Source organism: Anas acuta, chromosome 7 (assembly GCF_963932015.1).
Source record: "Anas acuta chromosome 7, bAnaAcu1.1, whole genome shotgun sequence".
Taxonomy (NCBI): domain Eukaryota; kingdom Metazoa; phylum Chordata; class Aves; order Anseriformes; family Anatidae; genus Anas; species Anas acuta.
In genome coordinates, this window is record NC_088985.1 from 4,699,283 (window position 1) to 4,723,493 (window position 24,211).

The 24,211-nt window shown below is 46.5% G+C and overlaps 1 protein-coding gene across 2 annotated transcripts; it reads right to left on the reverse strand.

The window, feature by feature from the left end:
- Positions 1-246: 246 nt before the first annotated feature.
- LOC137859766 (prosaposin) lies at positions 247-23,128 on the reverse strand. Of its 2 annotated transcripts, none has more exons than XM_068689175.1 (14): positions 22,971-23,128; positions 13,832-13,965; positions 12,715-12,789; positions 11,743-11,868; positions 11,287-11,481; positions 10,282-10,425; positions 9,697-9,753; positions 6,811-6,924; positions 5,755-5,850; positions 5,353-5,539; positions 5,046-5,197; positions 3,605-3,685; positions 2,974-3,081; positions 247-2,393 (listed from the first exon to the last, which is right to left on the reverse strand). In XM_068689175.1, the coding sequence occupies exons 1-14, from the start codon at positions 23,011-23,013 to the stop codon at positions 2,358-2,360; spliced, it is 1,548 nt and encodes a 515-aa protein (XP_068545276.1). In that variant the 5' UTR covers positions 23,014-23,128; the 3' UTR covers positions 247-2,357. The 2 variants fall into 2 exon arrangements, with proteins under 2 accessions (XP_068545276.1, XP_068545275.1); XM_068689174.1 differs by having other exon boundaries at positions 9,688-9,753.
- Positions 23,129-24,211: the final 1,083 nt, after the last annotated feature.

Consider the following 24,211-nt stretch of genomic DNA (forward strand, 5'->3'; position numbering starts at 1 on the left):
ATCCAGGGAAGAGACCAGCAGTGGCAATCCCTGGCAAGCCTGCAGCTGCACTCAGTATTAAAAAAAAGGCTTGACAGGACATGTGTGTTGCAATGGTAACCCAAATCCTGTCATTCAGCTTCAGATTCTCTGCTGGAGAAGCTTCAGGTGACATTTTGGGCTATGCAATCTTCTGCGGCAAAGGGACAGCGACAAGATCAGATCCTTCAGCAGCTAGCGCACACCAAGGAAAGGAACACCACACACTTCCCGGTTTACAGAAGTTTTTATTGTTCATTAAAGAAGCCTTTGTGCAAAAATCAAGACAATGTTTTTTAGAAAGCAACTGCACGTCCCCCCACACGTGTAACTCAAGCGGGTCGGGCGCCACATTCCACAGGAAGTGAGAAAACTGAAGAGATGCCCAGCAGGAGCACAGGACTCCCCCCCTCTCACCCTGCCCTAGAGACTGCATGAATCGACCAACCCTCCACTGCTAAAAAACATGAAAATTAAAACCTTGTCAGCCTGTAAGAGCAAGAGCTGACCCACTCCCACCCCCCAAAAACTCACACAGAAGAGGGCCACCCCCTTTAAAAAAAATCCTGTGCTACGTCCTGTGGTGTGACACAGGCTGTACCTCTAGGGCAGCGATGCTGAACAGAGCCCATCGCCTATCTGGCTTATCAACCCCTGCTGGGATACACTGCTGGAACCACTGCACAAGCCTGCCAAGACAAAGCTACGGATATTTTACATCTTTAGAGGAAATTCGTTAGTTTTTTGAAGCAGTGAGCACTTCAGAGTTCTGTACACGTACAAACAGGAAAAACAAATCAGTATTGGTATCTGCCAACGCTGCCCAGACATTCGGTATGTACAAGTCGTAATAAAAAGCTGCAGTTGAGTGGTTTTCTGCTGAACTCCATAAAAATTAGTTTGCTTGTTCCTGACGCACTGTCACTGGAGCTCCCGCCTCACCCAAGCGACCGCACAGAGAGGAGCAGTTGCTGGCACCTGTCTGTAGAGGACTGGAATTTTCAAAGCTCCACCTCAGCCCAGCTTCTCCTCCCCAAGGGTCTCTCCAGAGCTACTTCGGTGCCTTTTGGGGCATTAACTTCCTCAGAATTTTGCACTCGATGCCGGTAAGGTGCTGCGAGGTCTGTCTCAAGCAACATGATTCTCATCCTCAAGCCCCTAGCTCGTGGGCCTGACTTGTTTCCAGGGTAGCAGCCTGCCTTGGAAGTCTCCTGTTGAAAATTTTGGGCCATTTCAGTGGGATACTTTCTTACTGCACCACTGCAAAAGGCAGCTTGCCGGGTATGTCAAATACCTACCACAGTATTCTTATTCTGCCATCTCCACTCACTGCTAAGAAACATTTCCCAACAGAAATGGAAACTCCAGGGGAAAAAGAATTTGTACTTCCAGCTACTCAGAAGGGTGAATGCCAGCGAGACTGAGTGGCAGCAGTAGAAACTGCCTGCAAGCCTCACGGCACCTCTGAAGCTTTAGGTGACTGAAATATGCTGTGAGAGAAAACCAAAAGCAGGGAATGAAGCAGCCGCAAGACTAAGCGGAATTGAGCAACTAGGGCAAGGAAAAAAGGGAGCCATTCCTTAAGGATGTCGCAGCATGCTTCAAAAGACTGAAATCCCACTGTTCAGGGCTCGACAATAAAACACCCACGCTGAGACTGAGCAGGCCAAGGAAATAAAAAGGACATGATCTAATACCGAGGGAGGGTTTCCTTGCCTATGATAACACCACAAGCTGTAAGCGTGGTCACTCAAGTGCAAATGCATCTCTTCACATACCAGGTACTTTGAAAGATAGCTGGGCACACAAAGCCCCCTTCCCTGCATTTGTAAAGCTTTGAAAATTCCAGCCAAAGGGATTCCAGGATTCAACATTATCCCTTAGAGTTCCCCTACAGTCAAACAGAAAAATTAACATTCCAGCCAGATGTTAAAAACACAAAGCACGTAGTCCTTCCACTGCTGACTACAGAAAGACATTTGGAAGTTTAGTCACCATCTTTTTCTTTAAATTAAAAGATAGTAGTCTCATTTCATCTTCTCTGCCATTCTTCCCAGCACCTAAAAAAACACTTCAGCCTACCAATTAAAATCTACAACACACTGACTATTTTTAGGAGCATAATGAGTTAAACTGTACAATCAGAAGTATCTTTGTTAAGTCAACGATGAAGATCTGATCCTTCAACAGCAGCACTGCTACAGAAGAGTTACAATAAAGGAACTTGAAGGTCAATTTGTTAATGAGGCAGAGAGGAGGGACATTTGAGATACAGCTCTCCAGCCTCGGCCCACACTTTTAAGAGCCATGGCAAACTTTCAGAACTGGAAATACTTCTTCTAGTTCCATACATGACGTTTGCAGTGATCAACAGCCTGCAGGGAAAGACATAGCATACGTGAGTGGAAAAAAGCCTGTTAGCAAACAAACGGCCACTTATAAATACAATTAACACCTTCTGAGCTAAGGTCTTGGGATCAAATCTGTTTTTCTTTAAGCAAGTGATTCCATGGAGGACTACAGCAAATAATGTTTTTGTCCCCACCCAGAAGCTTCAGGAAAGAATGATGATGTTCCTTGGCCAGTAAAAGGCCTGGCAGAGAGCATCAGCCCACAGCAATACTGAAATTTCTAGAGTCTGATCAGAGGTCATGACATGGTCTGTTGGCTCTTGGGTCACAGACTAAAAATATAAAGCTTGGGCTGCACCTTACTATAGATTCTGAAATGCCTGCAGAGAAAAAGAGGACAGGGGTGAGGAATCAGGCTGCCTGAGAAAGCTAAGAGCTATGGGAAAACCTCTGATCAGACTCACCCACCTCTAGCTAGTACCCCCTTGCCTTTTAAAACTGAAATTCATCCACTGAAGAGCATACTACAGAAGCCAGAAAAATAGCTTTTAAGGAGGTACCAAAGACCAGCAGGAAACTCAAGGCAGAATCCTGCCGTACGTACGTTGCACTGAGCAGCAGTCTCCATGTTCTTACACCAGTAACCAGGACCCCAGACACAAGCATCATCCCCCAGGAGGGGCTGTTTAGCTGATCCGCAGACTCCTAGTTTCTGTGAAAAGAACAGCAGCACAGTCAGTCTCTCTCCACTTGCACCTGAAGACCTTGACAGCAGCCCCACACCTGAGCTTCCACCTGAACAAGTGCAGGAGCAAAGCTGAGGTCACTTCAGGAGCTCCTGCAGCACCATGCTCCACTGACAGCTGCAGTGAATCTGCAGCAAATCTGGCATAAAGAAGAATTAAGTTACCACTGCTGCTTCACATCAGGCCTTGAGAAACAGCTTCTAGGCAGGGACTGTTCAACAGCTGCCACTTCACTTCCTCTGGCCACATTCAGGACACACTATGCCCCTTGCTGAACCCCGGCAGCTCCTTCCCTCTGTCCTTCCTTGCACAAGGCTGGCAGTCACACAGCTGCCCATTCATTATGCCCAAGGCCTTGCACGAGTGAGTTTGCTCCAAGCATTCAGCGTGCTCATCTTTATTCCAGCAGAGTTTCTGCATGCGAGGCACTGAAAGGCGCACGGGACTGTATCGGAGCCCATCCTGAATAGAACTGAACGCCATACTCACAGTGCAAACAAAAGTGGGGTCCATCATCTCTGCCAGGAGTTGCACAACCACGGGTTCATACTGTTCCACAAACTGAACGCACTGCAACAACACACAGGTCAAGAGATTCATTTGTTAAAAGGGATTCATTTGTTAAAGCCCTGAAAAGGTCAGAGGAAGATATGCTCTTTAGCAGGCAGGCCCAAGCACCCCATTAATACACACCAAACCAATTAATTAACCAGAAACCTGAGCTCTGCAGAGGAAAAAGGGTTTAGCAGCACATTAACTACAAAGCTAGATCATTTTTAGCTGGCTCATACCTGTCTGCAGACACAGTATGTACAAGGCTATGATTAGAAAGCTGTCAGAAGGAAGAGAACCAAAGCAGGACGGGCTTTGATTTGCAATGTTTAGCCCCTGATAGCAGAGATCACTGCGATTTCAGGAGGAAAGCACGCTCAAGTTGCAGACAAACATCCTAAACATGCACTCATAATGCCTCTTAAGCATCTTTAGCCCAAGCAGCTAGCTGCACGAGTGTTTGCCATCCTCAGCAGCCAGCCCTCTAGTGGAGAGGCCATCTCTGAGGCACAGAGATGTTGGCACTCTCAGCAGAGACTAATGGCACCGATTAATAAGGCAACCACAGCTATTACACAGCTGCCCAGCAGTTAGCAGGAATAGCTGTTTCACAGCTGCTTTAAGCCTGAGTATTAGATGCCTGCTACACTTCTAAGCAGTCACCACTGCTGAGCTGACACCCAGCAGCCACCTAATAAGATTTTCAGGTAAATCTTGATAGCAATGGCCTAACAGGTGTTGCCTTTTGCTATCTCACTGGAATTATGCCAGCCTACTTCCAATTACTTTGTTAATCCCCTGAACAAGATCAGTGAGGTGGGGAGAGAAAAAAAAAACAACCTTCATCTGTTCTACCCACTGTTCTCACAGGATTTCCAGGCAGACCTTTACTGACTGCAAATTAGGACAACAATCCAGCCAGTCAAGCCCTTGAAAGCCTCTGTCTATTCAAAGGGCTGCCAACCCCCAAGGATAGGGAATGGGAAAAATCTGGTGGAAAACCTAGTCCCTCCACACCCCCAAACTCCTCCCAACCTCTGCAGAGGGAAAGAATCGTCCCACTCCAACATGTTATACTGACTGTTCTCATAAAAAACACGAGGAGACACTACCCCCTACCTTTTCCAAATACTCTGCAAGATGTTTTATCCTTCTGTTCATCTTTGACTGCCTTGTTTCGAGTGGTAGGCAGGCTGCCATGCAGCCAGGACTGCCACAGATGAAGCCTGCTCTCCCCCACCCCACACAACTTTTTTTTTTTTTAACTCCCTTTCTCTACTGCAAACAACAGGTTGCTATGCTTTTGTGTTAACTAGTGAAGAATACCAGACCATCAGCAAGATCACTACGTTTTAGCCTGCTACATGAGATGCTTTACCTGATCACTGACTGACTCTGGCAGGAAGTGGCAGACTTTTTCCAGCAAAGCCTCAATCTCAGCTGTTGTGGCATTCTTCTCAAGCTCTTTGTCTGCATAAGCAACTATCATCTTGCAGATATCACAGAAGCCACCTTCAGGTTTCACCACAGCTGACAAGACAAAAAAAAACATCAACACTTTGGTAGTTCCCCCACACAGAAGAAAGGAGGCAGCATCACACCAAGGACAGAAGCATGGGTCCTCAGAGGATATAACCACCAGTGAACTGCTCATTTAGCAACAGCACTAATTCCTCATTACCAACCTGGCTGCTGTGGAGGCTTGTTGGCTGCACAGCACTTCAGCATCACACACACAGCCTCGGGATTTGTTGCTTCCAAGAGCATGTCAATCAAAGCCTGGCCGTAGACTTCAATGAAGTCCTTACACTGGTCTTTGACACTTGCTGGGAACAGGTAGCAGACGACCTCCATTTCATGCACGATTTCCTCCTGGAGTACAAGGAAGGATTAGTAGCAAACAAACAGAAATATGACTCAATTCAAAAGTAAGTTTTTTGCTTACTCTGTCCTAACACAGAAAGAGGAAGCTCTGGCTCTTGTGAAAGTAACAGAATTACCTTTCCTTCCCTCTTCTAAAGCAGCAGTAAGTCAGCCCCATTTTAGCCAAAGCCTTGGTAAAGGTACCACTTTTGTCATTTACACACCTCTGTCTTGTTGCTCTCCAACAGACCAGTCACTTCTTTCACCATAGTCTCACAGATTTCACACAAAGAAAAGGTCTTCTCTTGAACCGAGGCTTTCTGAGTACACAAACATTTATACAAAACAATAAATCAACACATGAACAGGTTTGACAGAGAACAATTCATAAAAGATCAGTCTAACAGCATTCACATTCAGGTCCAGTGCACTAACTTATTTACCTGGCTAGCCAGTTTGAGCTGGATTTAAAAGGTCTGGCAGAACCCAAAACCTCAGAGGTCTTAGTAAAATGCCTTTCTGTAAAGTAATTTTGTATGATTATTTAAGACCACAGTCCTCAGGTTGTGTAAGGCAGGGAGCTGGATCTAGTAAATACAGAAATAGGCACTGCCACGGTGGCTGGAGTCAAGGGAAATAGTTCTTTAGAATACACTGAAGGGAAGTGTTCTTTAAAATACACTGAACTAAATTTGTTAGAACTGAAAGCATCCTCCTGTTTGGAAAAAAAAATTAAACTGAAGGACTTGAAGTAAGTTGTCTGAACTCTGTTCATCTGAGGGTAACATTCTGCAAGAGACTTTCATTTTGAAAAAAAAGCTCAGCCCACTTCCCAATCCAAGGGCTGTGGGAAGCTAAGGTGCTTCTCCAAACTGAGCTTCAGTGTTTTGACTCAGATCAGAATCACCTGTCCATGGGTAATGTTGTCCCATTTTAAGAGTGTTCATGGGATAACTAAAAATCAAATTTGGGTGTTTGCCCTCTAGTGTTTCTCAATTAGGAGGGCCACTATACAGTTACAGAACAAGAGTTCCTGCTTTATTTAATTCTGAAGTCTTACCTTACAGCTTCACATTTTAGCCAAAGCTCCACTACTCTAACAAGTCAGTCAGCTGTCTCCTACTTTACAGATCTACCTCAAAAAGAAGAGGCAAGGATTTCATACGTGGGAAGATTTGGAGCATTCTACACACATGGAAGCTTTTATTTTTGTTCCATCCAGTTCATTACAGCAAAACAAACAGGACAGCACAGCTATTGAGAACAAGAAGTTAGCTTACCTCCACAGTTTCCATTTTCACTTCATGAACCACCTGAGCTGGCACCAGAGTCTGAAGGGGAACAGATTTCACAGAAGGACAGAATCCAACCATGGCACAGATGTCCTTTGGTTGCTGGAAAGAGAGGTATATCATATATTTTTAAGAAAGGTATAAAAGGTATTGCCCTTTGTAGGGAGCTTGTGGGAATGCAAAGAGAACAGGGGCCAAAGCTTTAAAAGGCTCCAACACAACTAGAGTTTCAAGACTACTTCTACTTCAAGTACTGCCAAAGCATTTGATGTGGTTATAGCCAGGACAACTACCAAATCAAACTTAGCAGCTCCTTTAAAAGAGGAAGAGGTTAGGCCACATCCCTTTAAAAACCCATTTTCCAGGAGCTAATACACAATGCAAGCCCTTCAAAGGAGTTGACTTAAGAGCTACCAACACCAAAACAGACCACCACCGTCCCATTAGACCTGCATCCGTAAGCTGCTCCCCTGAAAGCTCCAAGTTATTACAGAAGAGGCTGATTATCCTGACTCCAGAGTTCGCCCAAGAACTGAAAGCAATGCCTAGGAGAAAGGACTCCTTTTCTCATCCACAAACTACCTGCTTTAAAGCATCCAGTAACACCACACCTTGCAAACAGAAACAGACTCCTGCATTACTGAACACAGCCTATAAGAAACAAAAGTTAACTGTGTTAAAGCCTAACTTTTTTTTTTTTTTAAGTATTTGCATTAACTGTATGAATTTCTAGCGTTCTTCTCACCGCCAGAAGAAAAACAGAAGCAAAGCCTTTCAAAAGGCCAAGTCTTCTGAGAAAGTCTTAAAAACTGATGTTACTAAATGCAAAAATAGATGCTCAACATCAGGCAAACTACTCTAAGGAGGCCCCACTACCTAGACAGTGAGAAGGGCTGTAGAGAATATACGAAATTTGAGTTGTCATCCACCTGACTCTTCCCAACCCACAAGTCTATTTAAGCTATAAAAGTTACCTTTGGTCCTACAGGTAATTAGAAAATCACACCCCGCCCAGTTAGCAGGGCATTGAGCTTCTTACAGCAGAGGTTTTATGCAACAGCTCGTGTGCATCACGCCACATCCTCATGCACAGGCAGAAGCAGCACCTCCAACTGGCTGTGCTGCCTCAGACCCCAGCAGGCAGTACTTTAAGTCAAGCCCTTTGGTTCATGCATTGTAGTAAGCATTTCCCCAGAGGAATGTTAGAGCAATACCCACATACACACGACAGGTTCTCTCTCAGAGAGATGACAGACACAAGGTCTCCCCAGGACTGGTTCAATTAGAAGCCCAAACAGCTCTGGTAAGCAGGAGCCTGAAGGCCTCCCGCACCTTCTTTTCAATTCTGAGCATCCCCTACAACTGAGCCACTACAAATTTAAAGATTAACCAAGAAAGGACCCGGGGACAGCTTCACTCAAGCCCTTTTGAGCCCAAATATTAAACCAGAAGCTGACAGGAGCCTCTGGCTTGCTCTCCTCCCCACATCTATCTGGTATGAAAATGAGCAGATCATCTGCTCCACCAGCTGAAATCTTGGAATCACAGGCTGGTAGCCAGAGCTGCAAGTAAGACTGATCCACTGGAGGAAATCTACTGCCTTTCCCTGTTTTAATTGTATAAATATCCCTTGTATCTGTCAAAACAAGAGTACAATCACACCATGTACACAGCTAATAAAGCAAGAAGTGAACTATAAGCCCTTTAAGAGCAGTAAGTGAACTACAAGCAGGCTATCACCACAGGCAAGTTGCTCACCTACCTGATCCTTCTGTTGACAAAGGAGATTGGAGACAGAGGAAAATAAGAGAAATTAAAGATAACAGTTAAGAAAAAAAAAGTCAAGCATTTGAACTGCACAAACTCTTTGCATGAGGACAGAGCATGACACTGGCCCCATCCCAAAGATGCACCTAAACTCCAGCAGTGCTACAGCAACCCACATTTAATATTCAACTGCACAGTGCTAATTATCATTATTTATTTGAAGCTATTTAAATGTCCTGGGCAAGACTCTCTTCAGAGTCCGAAAACTCAGCCAGATGCAAGGTGTGGTCAGATTTTGTTTTCAGGTGTCAGCAACAAACTGCACTGCAATGCTTACACAGTTAGAAAGCAGCTGTTGTTGGAAGGAGTTGTCTCTTCTGGTTGCCTCCAACCAGAAGTGTAAAAACAAAAAAGGCCTCTGTGTTGCCAAATTCGTATTCACAGCAGCCAGAGACTCTATTCATAAACACATGCCAGAACTTGCTACATATTTGCACTGCATTCTCTAAAGAAAGGCCTGCCCTTTTTTAAAAATAAAAAATAAATTCTTTGAGGTCTTGGTAAAGAAAAATGCTATGGAGGCGGTGAGAGGTCATATATTGTTGCTGCAATAAGAAGACCAGGACTGGTGCAGTACCACTCACTTCCTACAGCTCCTATCAGGAGCCCAGAGAGCAGCAGATTTGGAACAGCAATTCCACAGCGAGGAGGTTTAGTCTTGCTTTAAATAAGACACATTATCTCTAGCACTTACTTGAATGTATTTTGCAATACGGTGACAAAGACCAACATGCTTACACAGTGTTTGGGGGGAAAAAGTGCAGGACTGAGAAAATATAAAAGAACATACATAAAACCTTTTCCTTGGTGTCTCAAAGCACTGGAGTGCCTTTTGCACTGGTGAAATAGTTGTGGAAGAAGAGGAAAGAGCTGAAGAAAACATTCAGGGACTTAAGTCACTACTACCCAATTAAATGTCACATTCAAAGTGCTAACAACAAACTCATGGCAGTAAAATTCTGGATAGAGCTTTTGCTCTGTGTTTCCTGCTTCCAAACGCAAAGCAGAAAAATGAAAAGAGAAAATATTACAATTTACTGATCTTACCATGTGCATCATCATCTGGATAGCCAAGTCAGAATATTCAGAGATATAGGTCTTGCACTGCAGGAAGTGGGAAAAGAAAGTCCTGCTGTAATTATCAAGCCATTTAAGCTGTAGAGGCAACCTAGAATTTCCTAGTACTTCTCAAAGTATTAATTTACATGCTCTACTTAATAACTATATTGTTGTCTTTCAGAGCTCGTCCCAAACATAAGGTGACATTTCAGGTTACACAATCATTGCCCACATGGCTGTTTATCTAGCAAGTCCTTCTGCTCCTCTCAGGGCAAAAGCACGCTGGTGTGAACCTATTACTCTGCCCAGTCTCTTTTAAGAAAAATGTCTTTAAGGGCTATCAGCAGCTTCTTCCTTCCTCTTTTTCCCCTCCTCCCCACTCCCACCACCATTTTTTTTGACCAGAAAGCTCTAGATTTCAGTGTTGAGGTGGTGGTGTTATACTGTGTAGCATATCCTACATTACACATGCTCCTTTGTTTAATTAGAGATTATACAGAGAGGACTAAGGCACTGACAAATTATTTTATGTTTATACACAGAAGTGGATTTTTAAGTAGAAAGATAACTTACCATATCAGCCATTCCAGGTCCCAAACGGTCACATTCCGACTTGGCATGAGCAACTAAAGACTTGACAAACGATGAATTCGTCCTGACAGCTTCCTGAACATCAGTAACCAGCTTAATGCAGTCTTGGCACACGTCCCCATTTCCCTGGGCAAAGAGTGAAAAGAAGTTTAAACTGACACATCATCAAATAGCTGATTTCAGAAGCTTCAATTACTAAGTTTAAAAGCTATTTTAAACTATATGCAAACCTAAATAAATATGCTATAAGAGTATCTTATACGAAAAGACAAGCTGCTGTTGGTATGTGCAACAGCCACTAGGTGGAGATTAGGTACCTACCGACTCGGCTGCAAAACTCAAGATAACTGTTAAGATACCCAAATCAAAGTCTCTTGGGTTTGTTTACTGACGGAAGGCTTCCAAATCTGGCCTAGCTCTCCACCCACAGCAGCTTGTTCTCCACCCACCCGTTAATTCCCATGTCTAAGCTCAGCTTCTACTCCCAAGTTCATAGTCTCACCTACTCCCCTTTGTCAATGACTTGTTTCTGAGCCAGTCACCTCTGGACTCAGAGGCAAATGCTTCCTCTGAAGGGCACAGTCAGGAGACTAATCAGAAAGTAGAATTCTTTTTTCTTTGAATGCTGGTGCCAAACTGGTGCCAAAAGTTGCTCTTGGAAGAAGCTGTTTCCAGCAAGACCTGTTTGACACTCCTGGATGGGAACAGCCCAGCACAAGGCTTGCACAGGGTAATCCAAAGCAACACATGCAGTCCACGTGGGCTGCACCTATTACTTCATTTAGCTTTAAACCCTCAGGTTAAGGAAAAAAATTATCTGTATATATACGCAGCAGCACAAAATTCACTAGGAGACAGTAACTCGGGTGAAGCCCAAATGCTGAACTCGTGCCAATCACCAAGAAGCTCTTACACAAAGGAGCACTGGCACTCTGGAACAGAAAGCGTTCACTTCTCTTGCACAGCACAGTGCCACTGTGTTCTTACCTTAGATTTCTGCTTGGGCTTGTCCTGAGGGTAAAGGAGGAGAGGCACGTTAGCCATAAGTGGGGATGCCAGTTCAGAGAAGTCCAGCTCCGGTATCTTATTGGTCTGGAGTTGTTTTTGAAGTTTCATTGCTGCAAGGTGCTTCTGAAGGGACTGGCAGAGTGAGAGGGCACTGCATACAACTTCAGGTTTATCCTGAGGGAGAGAAGATACATAAATAGAAGCCCTAGACTGATGGCAGTGTTATACAACAGAGTAGAGAATCAGTCAGCTGAAACATTACTCTGAAACATTTTCCCTTGCTGTAAGGAAGCAATCTGCAAATAAATTTACAGAATGCCAATGAGAGTTGACTCATACAGAAACAAAGGATCACATGCACCATCTTACACAGAACAGAAATTCAAGAACCAACCAGAGCACGATTTTCAATTCAGTTACAAGTCATTTACTTACAAACTCCTCTTTGACCATATCCATGATAACCGGCAGGTAGGAATCCACGATTTCTTTGCACTCAGAGGCCAGGCCTTGATCAGGAAGAAACTCGCATGTCTTCTCCAGGTAAGAGCGGATCTCATCCTAACAGGACAGAAGGTGGGCCATATATCAAAAGCTCTTTCCAAATGCATTATGCCTAAAGCCTAAAAATGCCCTTGGACTCAGGTAGGTACAGACAGCCAGCAAGCAAAACTTCTTTCTTCCCTTCTTAAAAATTGGAACCATGCTTGCCAGCTTCCTGTCAACTGGGACCTCTCCAGATTCCCAAGACCACTGAAAAATAACAGGGGTCCTGCTTTGTCTATGTCTCTGTGAAGTGGCCATCCTCATTAAGTAATGGACCTGTTTTTTCTGGCCCTCCTTTTGCTACATTTAACAAAAATTTATTTTCCCCAGTCCTGGACCTTCAGTGAGACCCCCACCACAGTGAAAACTTTGAAATACTTCCTGCAAAGCCTGCACAACACAGTCTTACCCCCACAGGCCACTTACATTTAAGAGGAAGTGAAATTATGGGCTGGTGGGAAAGTGATCTGTTCACACAAAGTACTCTGGGCTCATGAAAGATGAAATGAAGAAGTCACATAACCAAAATAAAGCCCACTTTACCTGCTGTAATCATCCACTTCTACACACTGCACTATCCCACCCTCAAGATTAATGGTCCACTAGCACAAGAACAATCACATTTAGTATCTACAGACAATCAGGGACATGTTACAGAGGGCAAGGCTTGAGAATGTGCTAATCTCTACATCCAAGGAGGCTGCATTTCAAAGCCCTACTGTAATCTAGCCCCTTTCCACATTTGCTGTTGAAATTAGGAAAGTATCATGCAGACCCCTTCTAACCCATCACCTCAAGACCTTGTCAGGAGGATTAAATCAACAAGTGCCTTGGGGCAAGAACAAGAGGAGCTCTGCTTACCTCTGTGCCATTGTCCTTCAAAACCTTGCCGACCACTGTTACAAGTTCCTTGCACAAGTCACAGGGGATGCTGTTCTAGGGAGAGAAGTAGTGTTACTTGCAAGCAGAATTAAGTGCCTGTAAACGCAGTGTGCACAGAACAATGTGAAGAACAAGCATTACACTCAGAATTTAAAGAAAAAACTCTGGCTGAAACAAAGGGGGGACACTTTAAAATAGTGGAGCTATTCCAAGCATGTTCCACTCCAGTTTCTTCAGTAAACCAACTTGATATGAAGAAGCAGGTATGCTATCACCCGCTTACCTCACCTAGTCCCACCACCCTTGAATTGTAAAGTTTATTGCCCTGAGAAGCCCTCTCCTGAACCTGTTTTTACTCTGACAAGTCCAAATTTCCAAAAAGCACTAGAAGCACAGGAACCTTCCCGACTGCTTCACTCGTTTTAATTACGCTCTGCCCTTCTAGCATTCCCCTTTTCCCCTACTTTTCCACAAGCTGAAACACGCCTGGGCACATAAACACGCAAGGTGTGTTGAATGCAACCATGTATAAAATCCCTTTTTCCCCCAAGAAAATTGGGGAACACCACCAGAAGGGGTACAGCTCTATCTGTAAAGCAGCCCTCAGTTTTAGTAGAATTTGAAAAGCCGTGACAAACATTGCAATTGTATCATTATGCACTGTCAGAGCTTTCATAACTTAGCACATGCTGTATCCTTTGCAGAACATTAACCTGTAATAAAGCCTAAAAATAAAAATGCTGTTTCTTTTTAAATAAACCCGTGAGTTTGGCATGGCTCAAAGAAAGGGCTCTATGAATTAGGAATCTTCTTAATACAGAGGAATGAGTCTGAAATCCCCTAGCCCCGTCCCACATACTGCTCAGCAATTGTGCAATAGGTCACACGAGAAGTCAGCAGACAAGTTGTGCAATGCAACAAAATGGAAAGCAACCCTTATCTGCCACCCAAATTAACTCGTGGCAACCAAGACGAGTCAGATGTGTCAGATGTAGCACTTAACTTCAACCAGAGACTCGAAAATCTTCGTCGGCATACAGAAACCAGCCACCCAAGCTGCAAGTGGGAAGCAGACACCTCAGCAGTAGATACTTACTACAGTGGGCTTGTTCCAGACGTTCTGCTGGCAGTGCTTCACCGCTCCGCATTGCGATGCCGTCCGAAGGCTCTGGCACCACACCTCCGGGCCCTTTGCACACTCCTTCTGCCACACGACAGGGCTGGCCACAGCTGCCAAAGAGAGAAGCGTTCGTTCAGTTGCACCTTGGAATGATTTGCACTTCAAAGCAAGCAGGTTAATGCCATACCATGTAATTACAAACTCTACTTCAGTTTACTAACACTTTTAAGTCCTCCTCATCACACAACTACAAGACAACTCGAAGCAGAGAAACCTCTCCTTGCAGAAAGCCACGTTTGGGACAGCGAGCTGCAGCCCCTGTCCTCGCAGTAACTTCCAACTCCAAAGCAGCAGCCACATCTAGCCTGTAATTGCTGTCTGCATTCCTTCTCCCAGGTGATCACTCTTCTCCTGGAGCAGAGCTGTGAAACTCATTTGATTAGAAGCCACGATGGTGCACGCATTTGCATGGAAGACTTCAGAGCCAGGTGCAGGCTGAAGCACTGCTCACAGAATTTCAAGAAAGTCAAAGCCAAAAAGGGACAAAACAACACGAGCCATTCTCTCAAGTAGTTTTTAATTCAATTAAACCCATTTAGATTTTATTTCTTCTTGGTCAGTGCACCTGTGTGCAGAAAAAATGAGGACAAGCCCTTGCCTGGACACTACCTCCACACCCACACGGAGTTGTCAGGTAACCTACCAAGTTTTGAAGTTAAATGCAGAAAGCCACTTACAGGGAGCCTCCCTAAAGATGTGTAAAAGCTCTGCACTGTTAGTAAGCCATGGGACGAGTCAACAAAGCTCACCTTCCGGCGAATTTTAAGCCTTTTTAATTGTTTATTGTGCTGGCCAGCAAATGCCACTGGACCAGACACTCAGCTCCATCCAGTTTTCTAAATCTAGGCTCAATTTTTTCAGCAGCCTCTCTTAGGTTGCACTAACTGAGGAAGCAGCAACTCCTGAAATCCTACAGCAGGCAGGCTCCAGCGAAACCTGTTATGGTCTAATCCTACAGCATGCTGCTGTCAAAGCTTAAAAAAAAAAAAAGCCTGTCCAAACCTATTAGCTGTATAGGTGTTTTTCCACAGCCATTATTTTCACATCAACACTATTTACCCATCACAAAACGCTGTAAAATTACATTGTCAGCCAAGAAGCAGAAATTAAACTGTTTGATTGCTACGAAGCTTCCTGGGAGGCTGTAACAGATGAATAATCACTTTTCTATTTCTCCCATCTCGACTACGTAATTAGAGGATCAACTTAACAGCTGAATTACCAGCACATCTGCTAGGTACCCAGCCAGTACACATCAAGTAGAGCCAGATAAACAGTGCTTTATAGGTGACAGTCTGCAGCCTTTCAGCTGCTGATTTCTAAAGCCTGTTTACACTGCATTTCACAGAGGAATGACCCATTTATTTTAAGAAAAACGTGCCTGGAATACTTAAGCTTCCACACAAGGGCAAGAAGTTTGTCACGCTCTCTCCCAGGAAAAAGCATGGAAAAATGAACATTTTTTTTTAGCAAAGCAGCCCGTTAGGACTGTAGGAATCAAGCTTCTAAACTTGTGAGCATGCACAGTTGGCAAAATATTTGCAGATGGCCTGTTCTAATGTGCATCACTTATCTGGAAGCACTAACCAGAGTAAAGTTTCAAAGCCAGCCTGGTCGGGCAACTAGCTGCTAGCTCCTGGCAGGGTGACAGCAAGCCAGTAGCCACTTGGTTGAGGCTGGAGTTATTCTCCCTGGTCAGACGCTGGCAGCAAACAGGGCAGGAAGCTCTAGAGTCATGTCTGGCTAAAGTCAAGCAAGACCTCAACTTTAAACAGGGGAATTAAGGGCTTCTAACTATTTAGAGGTAAAGCTTTTAACCTATGCCTTCAGTTCTGTGCATCAAAAAAAAAATCCCTCTCCCTCCCATCTGCAACATGCAATAAAGCTACAAAACTAAACTACAAAACAACTCGAGTTATGCCAGGCAGCTTAAGCTCTCCAACTAATAGGCCATCTAAAACCCAAACTGAGGAATTCACCCAGTAATTTGCACTGGTTTGATCCAGCTCTTAATGAGCTTTCAGTTTTCTGTTTGTTTTTTTATTTCAACGTGCCTATCACCCTGTGAACCTTAAGATCCAGCTTTGGCACCACCTCCAGCAAGTGGTCTTCCTCCTCCATCTCCGACCTGCTCATCACAACCACAGGACAGCATACTCAGCCACTGGGCACACAGATTTGAGCACAGTGGCACAAATGTTACCTGCAATCCTCTAGAGGAGATCGGAGCCACAAAAAAAAATCCCACACGACTCAGAAGAGCCTGAGACAAGTAAGAAGCATGAGAAGCATCAAGCAGGTTGTAAGCAAGCACTGAACATGACCTATGCAATGCAGGAACCCCGAACACCTTCCTACTGGCATGATGTGAAGCCCTCACTGCACCCCACCACAGCAGGATGGGACACCAACACATCTACAAGGCTTTCCCATCAAAAAAGCCAAGAGACAGGAAACCTTAACTGGTTATTAGCACAACTTTCACCTGCAGAGAACAGAGGTACCCTTCCAGCTACAAAGGACATTGGGGAAGTTTGTTTTTACCTTCTGGGAAGATAAACCTACGTTTGAGGCTTTCAGTACAGATCTTTCTTGTCAAATGGTGACAGCAAATTTGTTTGGGCCACACATTGCTGGCACGTTTTAGAAGAAGCTACAGAACAAAGGCAACATCTGCTAAGCGAGGCATCTTTTCTTCCATCTTCCACAGTGACTTTAAATATAAGCAGGCTTGCATCAGTTTGTATTATGTTGAATTGTATTACCCAACCCAACTTCTGGTACAAGGATGCACCTTCACTGCATTACCCACCCCTCCCTTTCTGAGCATCCAAGGAAAAACAAAACTACGAACTTGTGCATTAATCCAGCTTTTGCAGATTCAGAAAACAGCCTTAAGTCCCTTACCATCCCCACTACTTATTTCCTTTAGCTTGTTTTCCTCTTTCTTTTCAAGACAGCATTTCTCCTTCTCTACCAACTTACATTACAACCAAACTTCCTACTATTAAGACCTTGTGCTGGCTCACAACAGAACAGTTACCTTGCCTCCTCCCTACAGACAACCTCTCCAGCACAACGAGTGACACTTTAATGTGGTATTTCACCTCCCCAGCACAGCAGCAGCCTGAAGAAAACAAAGCACCGTCAGTTACCTTGCACAACTCTTAATACTTGCTGGATAAACCCAATGGGATTACCTTCTTAGTTACCTCTGGCATCCTTTTATTTCATACGTTGTTCTCTACCTATCTGAGGTCACCCTTTTTTAAACAGGTTTCTCCTTTCTCTGTAGATGAGCTCTCAACAGTCACATGCCTTCCAAACCTGCTCCCCTTCCAAGAAGTTCTCACAAGCCACTATTTTTAGAAAGCCAGACAAGTTTATCTGTGAAGGGCAGGGCGCTTCACGGCTCCTCCTCTTCTGTGGCTCAGCCCTTCTTGAGCTGGCTTCTTCTGTTTTAGCAAGAACAGCCTTTGCTGCACCAAACTCCTCCTGAATTAAGCAGGGAGAAAATGGAGGAGGAAGGAAAAGGGGGAGGTGAAAATGCAATCCACATACCAAATTAAAGTGCTTTCAGATGCAAAAGGCTTCAGCTTTCAGGCTTGTAGCCAAGCTGACAGCCCACAGGCACCCTGTGATCCTCCTACTGGCAGCTTCCTGAAACCAGCGATGAGACACTCAAACCCACTGCGACTTCTCCGATGCTCCGGGAACAAGCATTGCCTCAAAAACACCGCCTGACAACAAGCAAACTCCCCCAAATCAGAAAGATAACAGCAGCAGAAGGAGCAGCCTCTTCCCAGAGGCACAGGTCAGTACCCTAACACTGCTGGAATGTCACTGACACGGTCCTGACAAGCAACAGCTCCTGCACAGGGCCCTGCCAAGGGATTTGTGCCAAACTGCCTCTTTCCTTGATGCTCTGTACCTGGGAGGGCAGCACTAACACACAGACATCGAACAAGCAGGGGTGACAAGCCCCCGAGACTACATCTTCTCTACTTGACCACGCAGATGGAAGTAAGGGGAGCTTCTTCACTCCTCTTAAGCAAAGAGCAACCTAGGAGGAGGCTTACAAGGGCTGCATGCTGCTGGAAAAATGGTTAGGTAATTACCTCACCTGGCAACAGCCTTCCCTTCCCTCAAGCACCTGTGTTAGACTTCTTCCACTGACAGGCAGCCCCAGCTTCTCCTTGAGATGAGCAGAACATCTGAAGCAAGCTCCTCCAAAGCTGTACTCAATCTACTAATGAGACTTTTGTGATCAAGCTAAATTAACACCTTATATAAGCTCCTACATGGGCCAGACCAGAGTCCCCAAAGAGCAACAGGATACACTGGGAAACTGTCACCCAGAACACAGAAATTCAGCTTGAAGTCTCAAGTCTCCTCCAAACCTGCTAGGAAAGCCTCGAGGTAAGCAGCAGTTTCATGGACAAATTAACCTGCAATGGTGAGAAAAGGGAAGAGCTGAGCTGTTAGTTATTTTTAAAGCATTGCATTCAAACATGGAAGATAACTTCAGGTGTTATCAACCCTTACACCTTCATGACAATCCAATTTATTCCAAATATATCAACATCCATCAGGAGAGATGTTTTTTTCCAGGCTATCCCACTTGGCAGTGTTTAAAGCAAAGCCATTATCTCCCAGAAATGCCCAGAGACCAGGTGAAAGCATCCATCTCCTCCACTCTGCACTCAGTAACTACGTTTTCCCTATTCCTTTTCCAAATTGCATGTGTAAAGTGTGTTCAAGCTAAAGAAGTCAAGTGGGATCAACTTCTCTTCATCGCATCTTACAAAGTGTCAACAAGTCAAGGGGTGTCCACAACCTCAAGTTACTGAAGGGCCCGGTACTCCACAGGCTCTCCGGTCAGTTCGTGAGTTTAAGGAGCATTTCACAAGTTGTAACCAGCTCACACCACTGAGAACTCCTGCCAAAGTCTCCTGTGCTTTGGGATTAACAAGGCAGCAAACGCCTGCAGCATTTGCAAGATTACAGGCAAGTTGTGGGGGAAACAGATGAGATCTGGCTCGACTTTATCAGCCCTCCAGATGTCAGCTAAAATCAGAGCCTCCCTGTCCGCTATCTGCTGATCAAGTATCGATCTGGAAACATTCACAGGAAGCAGATTTTCATTTCAAGCTCTTCGTTGTGACGGGGAGTGCCCTCCTGTTCTGGCACACTACCTCTGGTGTAAAGCATCGCTCCTACCTCGGACGCGCCCTCGCTTCCCGCAGCAGCTAGAGGTGGCAGGAGGAGCAGCTGCACACAAAGTAACACAACAAAATTAAAGAGAACGGAACAGGATGAGCCAAAGCAGTGAAATCAGCTCTGCTGTCCCAAGAAGCGGTCACAGGTCCTGTAAGGCTGAAAGAGAAGCACAATTTCTATGCTGATCAGAGATTGCTACGAGGTTGCCAAGCAAGCAGCGACTTCTCCCTGGGATTTTCCTGCGACAGAAGCTGGAAGAGAGCTGGATGTCCCAGAGCATCTGGCAGTCACCGGGGGAAAGCGGTCCCATAGAGGATGCTGGGATCTTTCCCAGGGGATTACAGGAAGAATTGTCCCTGCAGCAGCAGTTCTTCCCTGTAGAAACACGCCTAAATATTAGGAACATGCTTGTTTTCCATCCCCATTCCTGATGGCTTGGGGTTCTCTGGGGGGAAATGGATGGATTTCACGTCAATTTCTGCAGAAAATCTGTATTGAGCACTCCCCTTCCTCCAGGCAAGTAGACTCACCCCACCTGCTAATTAATTACATTTAGAGTGCCACATCTGGATGAGGAGAGACCAAGTTCTTGGCCACAGGTCACACTGCAGTCCCAGCACAGCACAGGTGGAGTCCAGAGACACACAAAGCCTTCAGAAAACAGAAGGGCAATTCTGGAGCAATGCTATTCTCCCTGCTGCCATCAGAATGAACGCACGCCAGAGGCAGAGGACAAGAGGAGGCTCCCTTCAGGAAGGGAAGGACACGAGACCCCCGCAGCTGAGCAGAGGACACATGCCAGGGGGATGAAAAGGGACATTTCAAAGAGGACATTTAGCCATGGAGAGCCTGGAAAGGCAAACTGCCGTGCATAAACTGCAGGAATAACCCAGGCAGGGGAACAAAGCAACCGAGAGCAGGAAAGAATGAAGTGCTGAACCCTGATCTGTGCATACAAACAGCCTGCATCCACAGGCAAACAGAGGATTTTAAATTTATTTCTGGAAAAAACAAGCCTTGAGATCTCATTGCAAGATTCAGCTACTCTGGATTCAAACCCCTCTAGACGCAGACTATTGCAGAAGCAGAGAACAAAGTTTAAAAACCAGAGTAAACAGTGCAATCGTAAGCCTCCTCCTTGAGAGGAGGAGAAATGTTGGTATCTGAAACTAAATATTGCTCTGTGACGCAGCACACAGACAAGCAATACCCCAAAAACACACACACAGACTTCAGAGACCACAGAAGCACCCCGTGTAACTCGCAGCAGCACACCACAGCCACAACAGCGGAGCCCGACCTCCCAAAGTCCCACTGACATCACCGTCACCTGATGGAGACGCTTCCAGTTTTGCTGACGAGCTTTTGTCCCCTCTCTCCTTCCACCTTCTGCGTTACCTCAGCTGTTAGAGCTTTCCAGAACCGCTCCTCTGTGGTCCAAGCACAAGCTGAGGCTGCAGGCAGACCGCACAGACTGCAGCATTTCTGCAGAAGCAGCCATGCAATTCACTCGGAGAAGCCGTGAGCACGCAGCACAGCTTGTTCAGTTCCTCCAAGAACAATTCTTTCTATTTCTGCCCCTTCCGCAAACAACACGGAGCCTGTCCAAGGCCAGGTTTACACGCCAGTCACGTGGCTGCAGCAGCACTGTCACCAGCATGACACAAGGACTTTAAGACTCCTTCCTTTCCCTGTCTGCCTAATTTCATCTCCAGCACAAGCGCAGCCTTGCTGTTGGAAATCACTTTCCCTGCCAGAACAGACTCCAGAGCACCAATCTGGCTCAATTATCTGCCCTTACCACCTCCTCCAGGAAATTCAGGTCAGGCAGACCAGCTCAGGTCTTCATCTCATGGTTTTCTCCTCCTCCACGTTCTGGCTGGCGCTTGCTAGAGGAATTACCAATCTTGGGAGGAAGGAACGTTACAGGAGGAATAAAAACCACATCGTTGAACTTCTCACTTTCAGCTCCCTGCTCAACTTTCATTGTACCAGGAGAAAGAGAAATGAGAATTATGCCTTGCTCAGGAGATACCAACTTCTGCTAAAGCTCTGCTCCCAGCCTTCCTGCTCTCCTGATGTCAAAGATCAGCAATAATCAAAAAGCACGCTCCCAGCATCACAAGCTCTCTACAACCTGCTTGATTTTAATTCCTTCATGTCTCCTTTAAAGGGAAGATGCACCGGAGCATTTGTAAGTAGGTCAACCAAAACCCCTCCTGGCCTACCAGCCGTGCTGTAAGCCAGCCAAGTAACTCCATTAGGACACGACGACGAGGGTAGCTAGGTTTTGATGCAGCTAATTAGCTAACTCATCACACGAAAGCGGTGTCCCAGGTTGGCACAGCCAAATCTCCAGAGAAATCTGCACGGCAGTACCGTAGGTGAGTCAATCAGCTGTCATAACTGGACTCTGGTGAAGACAGACAGGTGTTTATTTCTGTTAAAACAGGGACTTCCTAGAGAAAAACAGGACCAACGAGTCCTCTGCTCTGCTCAGCTGCATGCACATGCCCTTAACAAGCAGCCCAGGTTAACTCTCATCGCTCAACTGGTTTCTCATTACAATTTCCCTAAATACACTAGTGGGAGACTTGGGAGAATGCTTCCAAGACAAATGCTTTTTGCTCTTAAAGCATAAGAAAACACAATTTTAGGGACTCAAGAACAGTCCCAAGGAAAGTGATAACCAATGGGAGATAATTTAGCACAGAGCCAACACAGCAATGATATTATTCTAGCAGGTAAACAAGCCAAGTGGAAGGCAGCACTTGCTTTGTTTCCAGCCTGAAAAGCCACGGTTTCTCCCCCAAAATGCCCCCATACTGGTACAGCAGAAGGGCAGTTCCTAGAGCATACCAGTAGTGCCCAGCTCCGCAGTGCCAGCTGGTTACACCTACGGCTTCCAAACAGCTCCTCGTAGCTGACTGGTGAAATACAGAGGGTTTAACAAACAGGCTGGATGTTTACAGCGTTTTATTTAAAGGAAAATTATCCAACTAGGAAGCCGAGGTGGATCAGCCCCCTGCTGTATCCCTGCACCTGCATGTGGGGGTCTCTATGGCACAGCCTGCAGGGACCCACCCCTCTGGTCGGCCCAAAAATAATTTATTTAGCTGTCCAGCTTCCTCAACACACAAGTATTGCCCTTGCTAATCCCTAGCCCTAATGGCTAACAGGGAATATTTCTTATTTCCCCACCAGCGCTTTCAGACGGGCGGCAGGCAGCAGCCACACAGCGCAGGGCGGGAGCAGTGGGATTTTCCAGCAGGAAACCCCAAATAACACGGCTGATACAGGCACTAACGGGAGGGGCAGCCCCCGGGTGCCTCACAGGGGATTAGCAGCCAGCGGGCCCTGAGGTGGCAGAGATCAGCGGGGCCTCCTGGAAGCGGGACAGCTCCCGGCAAGCACCTGACGGGGCTGCACGTCACGCAGGTGCCCTTTTCTGCTCGTTTCTGAGGTAAATATTTAATAAAAAGCTGTTTTTTTTTAACCCCCAGCTCCCTTGAGCCTAGCAGAGCTGAGGGGACCCCCCCACCTCCACCTCCACCTCCCCACCCCTGCTCCCCCGAGGCCGCTTCTCCCCCAGGCCCAGCCCCGTCGGCTGAGAGGAGATAATTAAAAATTAACACTAATTAACGCTTCCACGCCCCCCTCACCCACCCAGCGGCCGGAGGTCGCCGCAAGGAGCCCGGGGGGTGCGGGCGGGAGGCGAGGGGAAGCCGGGGCGGTGGGAACGGGGTGAGCCCGAGGAGGATTTTGGGGTGCCCGGTGAATTTTTGGGGTGCCCGGGGGAGGTTTTAGGGTGCGGGGTGCCGCCCGTGCCGCTTACCGGCCGCCAGCAGCGCCAGCAGCCCCAGGAGCGGCGCCGCCATCGTCCCGCGCCCGTCTGCAATGCGGCGCCGCCGCCGCGCCGCGCCCTATTTATAGGCAGCGCCGCGCATGCGCACCCCGCGGGGACACGCCCCCCCGCGCGCGCCCCCGCCCCCGCGCGTGCGCGAGGGGAGGCTCGCGCCCGGCGCCCCCTCCCCTCCTCTCTCTCCCCCCCCCCCTCCCGCGGTGCCGGGGCCGCGCATGCGCCGTGCGGCGCGGGGCTGAGGGGCGCGAAATGGCGGCCGCGGGGCTACGTCACGGCCCCAATGGAGGGCCCCAGAGAACGGCCCCCTCCCCGTCCCCACAAACACCACGGCCCCAGCAAACGGCAGGTTTAATGGCACTTGTACAAAACACAAAGAGCACCCCACAGCCCGGCTTCCTGCAAGCCCTGCCCTTACAGGGCAGCCAATCACACCAATTAATTAATATTCTAATTAATCCGTAATTATTGCAAGCGCCTATGTAGATCTCCACCATGCTGCCCTTCAGACAAGTGCACGCCCAGCATTGCTGTGTTACCCCTACATCTCAAAGACAACACGTGTCGATAACTTTTAAAAGTTTCCATGCAGTTTCAAGGTTAGGGGGAAGCGGATCTGCTTTGTTTCGTTTTGCATGTCTATATCCCAACAAGGCAAGGCACACTTCTCCTATGAAGATCTTTTTTTGAGTCCCAAGCCAAGCTAAGATGCCCCTGTGGGCAGCTGTTGGTTATCCTCTTCTTCTTTGTGAGCAGACACACCAAGAGAGCCCCACAACTTCATCCAGAGCCTCCAAAGACCACAAGCAGCAGGAGCAGGGACTCTTTTAGTTAGGTATTTCCTAACCAAATCAGATGAACAGAAGCAACCAGACAGAAAACCATCGTGAACAGCAATTTTGGCCGGAGCAAGCAAACAACCTTTACTCTGGTCCCAAAGCCACCTTGCATAGGCAGGGCCTCTTATCTCTTATCTCTTTGTGAGCACAAAGTGTTGACAAGGCACCACTGTGACTTTCTAAGCCAACAGTCAGCTACGAGCTTAGGAGCACACACACAAACAGCTTTGTGAAGAATATTTAGAAGTGGGGTGGGGGTAAAATACGGCTGTTTGGAAAAGGAGAGCCATTTCAGCAGGCAGGGCGTCTCAGGTGCCACCCCCAATCCATTGTCACTGCAGCCACCAAGACAGCCACTGCCAGCCAAGGTCTGCCTGG